This window comes from Plecotus auritus, assembly GCF_963455305.1.
Source record: "Plecotus auritus genome assembly, chromosome: 3".
NCBI classification, from domain to species: Eukaryota; Metazoa; Chordata; class Mammalia; order Chiroptera; family Vespertilionidae; genus Plecotus; species Plecotus auritus.
The window spans coordinates 3,507,732-3,512,907 of NC_137772.1; the positions used below are offsets into that span (position 1 = coordinate 3,507,732).

At 50.0% G+C, this 5,176-nt stretch overlaps 1 protein-coding gene across 1 annotated transcript in view; it reads right to left on the minus strand.

Moving 5' to 3' along the window:
* Positions 1-965: 965 nt before the first annotated feature.
* The window catches only part of SPATA4 (spermatogenesis associated 4), a gene marked incomplete at both ends in the record, with an annotated part of 5,253 nt that continues 1,042 nt past the window's right edge, over positions 966-5,176 (minus strand). Inside the window, 4 exons of the mRNA XM_080658962.1 lie at positions 966-1,038; positions 2,969-3,062; positions 4,726-4,946; positions 5,068-5,176. The exon at positions 5,068-5,176 is cut by the window's right edge and continues 10 nt beyond it. Coding sequence (XP_080515088.1) covers positions 966-1,038; positions 2,969-3,062; positions 4,726-4,946; positions 5,068-5,176 — 497 coding nt within the window. The remainder of the gene's footprint in view (positions 1,039-2,968; positions 3,063-4,725; positions 4,947-5,067) is intronic.

Here is a 5,176-nt window from a genome sequence, read left to right on the forward strand (position 1 = left end):
TGCATGCCGTTGTCTAGATTTTTATGTGTGTGTGTATTCCAGGTCCCCTCAAGTTTAATAAATACCCCGGGAAAGCCAGATGTGACGTGGTTACCTGGTAGGATGAGCATCAGTCTTGGCCCTAACGCTCCGCTATCTGCCAGAGTCACTGCGGCTGTGAAGGGCTGAGCTGTCCCTCAGAGATTGCCCTCCCCGGGGGGAACCTGCAAAAGTCACTCCGTGGACATTCGGAGGGAAGACCCTCCACTCGCAGGAAACGGTGCCTCCGGTAAACCGCCGAAGAGTAGGAGAGAGAAGCACAGTCTTCCATCTTTTTCTTTTTTTTTTAATATATTTTATTGATTTTTTACAGAGAGGAAGACAGAGGGATAGAAAGTTAGAAACATCAATGAGAGAGAAACATCAATCAGCTGCCTCCTGCACACCTCCCACTGGGGATGTGCCCACAACCAAGGTACATGCCCTTGACCGGAATCGAACCTGGGACCCTTCAGTCTGCAGGCCGACGCTCTATCCACTGAGCCAAACCGGTTAGGGCAGGGTCTTCCATCTTCCATGGCCCTGAGGAGCTTTCTGCCACCTGATTGACAGGACCCTGTTCCTGAGGCTGCCTGGCTCCCGGGAAAGTTCCTTGCTTCCTTCGGTCAAAGAGCCTCTGAGCTCACGGCCTTGCTAAGATCTGCCCCAGCGTTGGCTCCTGGGGCACACTCATGCTTGAGGTTCTCACAGCTCCCCACTCTGACCGTACCCGGCGCCCCCACTTCCTCACCCGGGAGGAAGCTCCGGACCGTTTCCTCCTGTCTCTCCCAGCCCTCCGGGGGTCCCGCAGGGCCCGGGGACCTGCCACAGGCCATGAGGGACTGGCTTCTCCAGGAGGTTGAACACAGTGTCAAGAGGACAGAGCAGCGTGTTTGACTGTTTATCCCGATCCGGTCCTTTGCTCTGGATCTTCCGCTGACTTCTTTCTAAAACCCTTCCCGAGGGAACGGCCAGGATGGGTCAGCCGTGATCCCCACCAGCTTCAACTTGAGATGCGTCCTGTTAGAACGCAAGGCAGCCGGTAGGGAGCCGATAGCTGGTTAAGACGTGCATTTGGACCAAATCCTTTACCGCAGATAACACCAGATTCCAAACACCTTCCTAAGAAGTCATCCCTTTCATCGGGGCTGGCTTTAACTTCTTTTACTAAAGACGCTCTCCCCAAAACTGTAAAATCCAGCAAGGAAGTCTCAGGGGTAGAAATGCTAATAAAACGGTGTGCGCCTTCCACCCTGCAGGAAAAGTGATCGCGTGTAGCTTAGAAACTGACCAACATACGGTGGGACTTACCATGTCACCTGGGAAGCCGCAGGGGCCTGTGAATGAGATGGAGGGATTAACAGGAGTGATTCCAGTTGAAGAAAATGTCCCACATGTGAACATGACATTACCAGAAGATGAAAGAGAACCCACCTTTCAGGATATAAGCCTGCTATTGTCGCCTTCAGTAAAGTACGGGGGATGGCAGCGGCCAGTGGGTATATTTAGATGGAAGAAATGGGTCGCTAAACCCCAGAGCCAGCTTCTCAGCGAAGCGCTTTCCTTCTCCACAGCTCGGTCTCAACAGGAAGGACGACCGTTTGTAGGAAATGTTAACGGCTGTTGTGGACCTGGGCAAGATTGTCCATGGGCCAGTGTACAGTCATCATCGTTCAGAACACACATTTTTATTCGTAGATGGGACGTGGGAATAGACACTGTCAGGCTGCCTAGTAACTCTTTTCTTGTCTAATGAGGAAGGTGTTATAAAATACGTTCACCATTCCTACCGCCCTCTGAGGAAGCCCTGTTGCTCGTGGTGGTGAGTCACGTTAGATGCACCTTTGCAGTGATCTGTGCTCACTCTGCACCCATCAGTTGGACTTGGTGTTTGTCATAGGGTGTGGCACAGGTGATTTTAACAAATGTTTGTTGAATGGAATCGAGAAGAAAAAACAGCCCAAGTATGGATGAGACACCACTTTAATTTACTTTTCATTGAAAGAGAAGCCAGAGGAGGTGATTCTGTCCCTTTAATGTGGCCAAGGCGGCGGCAGCCCTTCTTCAAGTGCAGGAGGTGTTTCCACGGTGACTTGTCCGGGTCCACACAGGCTCCCTCTCAGGGGCAAGAGAAGGTGTTCCGGGCTGCTTCCCGGGATTGTCTCCCTAATGGCCAGCGTTGCTTGTATTTGCTGGAATATTTTTTTAAAAAAACAAAGTTAAAATCAATGTGTGGTTATTAACTATGTACACAACCACCAACGTTTCTGACATATCAAACGTACGCACAGCGAAGGGCCACAGGCGGAGACGGGCTCATCATGATAGTAGCCATAAATAAAAACTCGGCATGTCACCCACCCCCAGGAGTCGCCAGCAGTGCCTAAAAATACCCATGGCTTATTTTGATCCCGAATATGACTCAGCTGTTTTTAAATGTTGCTTCAGAAACAGCTGAGGCCACTGCGCACGACGCCAGCACCTTGCTCTGGCACGCACAGGGCACACCCCGCTTCTGGAACTCTGAGCACCCAGCCGGTCACCCGGGCCCTGCAGGTCACTCACTTCTCCGGGGAGGGTCCTGTCACAACTAAGAAATCTATATTCTATGGCCCCTTGTGTGTTTATGCTAGATATACATTGAGTGGCCAGATTGTTATGATCTCTGAACGCATAATCATCTGGCCACTCAGTGTCTATCCTATATAATAAAAGGCTAATAGGCAAATTGTCCCCTCGACTAAGAGTTCGACCAGCAGGCAGGCCGGCCAAGCACCCATGTCCCCTCCCCCTGGCCAGGCTGGCCGGACCCCACCCATGCACGAATTCATGCACCGGGCCTCCAATATACAATGAACAAAGCAAAACAAACAAATCCCTTGTTACAGATAAAAAGCTAAAAATGAAACCAGAGCAAAAGCGCATACATAGAACAGGAACGGCCCGTTGCCTTGAAATCTCTGCTTTGGGCTTGTGGCGAGAGGCCTGGGCAGAGATGTGGTCCAGGGTGAGTTCTCCCACGTTCGGTTTGACTTCAAACCTGCCTGTAAAACAGACACACATCGTTTCTTAGGAATTCACTGTGGCCATTGGCAAAATGAAGCACCACGATTTAGAAATTCAGCAAAGTGTGCAGCTATCCGTTCTCCCATAATCTTAAGAGTGCTGTGACTACAGAGCTTACCACCCTTCTCCCCGTATTGTTTACCTCCTTCATGCACAAAAGAGTTGCTTTAAAAAGTTACTTTCAGCCCGGCCAGTGTGGCTCAGGGGTTGAGCATGGACCCATGAACCAGGAGGTCTCAGTTCGATGGATTCCCGGTCAGGGCACATGCCTGGGTTGTGGGCTCCATCCCCAGTGTGGGGCGTGCAGGAGGCAGCCGATCAATGATTCTCTCTCATCATTGATGTTTCTATCTCTCTCTCCCCCTCTCCCTTCCTCTCTGAAATCAATAAAAATATATTTTTAAAAAATCAAGGAAATCGTAAGGCAGGAGGACCATGGCTACTCTCAGCGGGAAGGGTAGAGAGTGCCATGCCAGAGGACGCACAGGGGAATGGGAAGGCATTGGTGATGTTCTGTTTACAAGGGGGCACACAAATGTACATGCATTATACACAGGCATGTACGATCCACTGTAGTGTTTGAAAACATACCAAAAATCTGAACGCAAAATTTACAGCTCTGTCTCTGCTCAAATTCACAAGTAGAACAAAGAAGAGACACAAAGAATGACAGAAGATGGAAGAACAGACAGGATAGAGGAAGGACAAAATATCTGTCTCACAATTAATTAGGGAGGGAGGCCAGGTTGCGGCTCTCCGCTCCTTCCAGAGACTAGAGTAAGATGGCTCTTCAGAACACGGGGTTCAAAAAAAGGGAGAGAGAAATCCTGATGGCCTGCGCCCACCTCGCTCCCGAATGGCATAGATGTCTATCAGGGGTCCTCAAACTTTTTGAACAGGGGGCCAGTTCACTGTCCCTCAGACCGTTGGAGGGCCGGACTATAGTTTAAAAAAAAACTATGAACAAATTCCTATGCGCACTGTGGGCCCGGGAGGAGTCAGCTGCTAAGCAGGACAGGCAGCGGCACCCGGCGGGCCAGATAAATGTCCTCGGCGGGCCGCATGTGGCCCGCGGGCCGTAGTTTGAGGACCCCTGTAAGAGGTCTCCCAGCGTCTGCAATCAGGGAGGTCAGGTTCCCAGGCACGAGTGGTGTCCTGAATAAGTGTTAGAAAAGCCACAACAACAAGAAGACGCTGTGGGTTGACCCCGTCAGCCTGGCCGTCTACACCCCAACAGCTACTGCAGAACGGACAGCACTGACCACACTCCAGAGAGCAGCTAGAGGTCAAGCACTTACACCCTGACAGGCTCTTAGACACTCCTATCCTCCTTGGTCTCTTGATTTGATATGTAAACTTTGAATTCCCACCATATTTTACACAAACAGATTCACTTAAAAGATTTTCTAAAAAGAAACGTATCTATACACTGGTAACCTATGCTTTCATCAAAATGAAGGAATTAAAACATAAACCACTCCGATAAAAACAATTCATCCCACGGCTTGCATAACAGGAGCGTTTTCCCGTTAAACCGGTGATGGGAGACAGCAGACACGAGAGTCCTTCCTTCATCCGTGCCCAAGAGGAGCGTCGTTAGGCGCGGAGGAATTCCGTTGAGGATTTCCAAGGAAAACTTACTTGGGTGCAACTTTCTGCTCAATTTCCTTTGCAGCATTTGCAAAAGGAAGAGGAAATCGATTTTCAGTTCGTTGCTGAGCGTGCTGGGATTGCTCATGAGTTCTGACAACCGAATGTTGTCTTTAATGAACTTGGAGGCCGTGGACCTGGGGAGCAGAGGCAGTTGCATCTGGTAGCTATAGTCTGTGAAGTTCACAAGGTCATCCTGGATGCTTTGGGTTCTGGAAATAAAAAAAAAAACACACCAAAATATTGTTCACAAGCCACATTTTGGGAAGGAGGTGTGTATGACCCCACGTTTCAGATGAGGTTGTATTTCCCAGAGCCCCCCAGCTCACTCACTCTTGGTGTGTTAGCAAGGTGTACACCTCCTGGATCAGGATCTCCGGCACTCCGGCTTTGCAGTGGATCGTCCCGTAGATGAGTTCTCTGGGTAATCGAATTTTCTTTT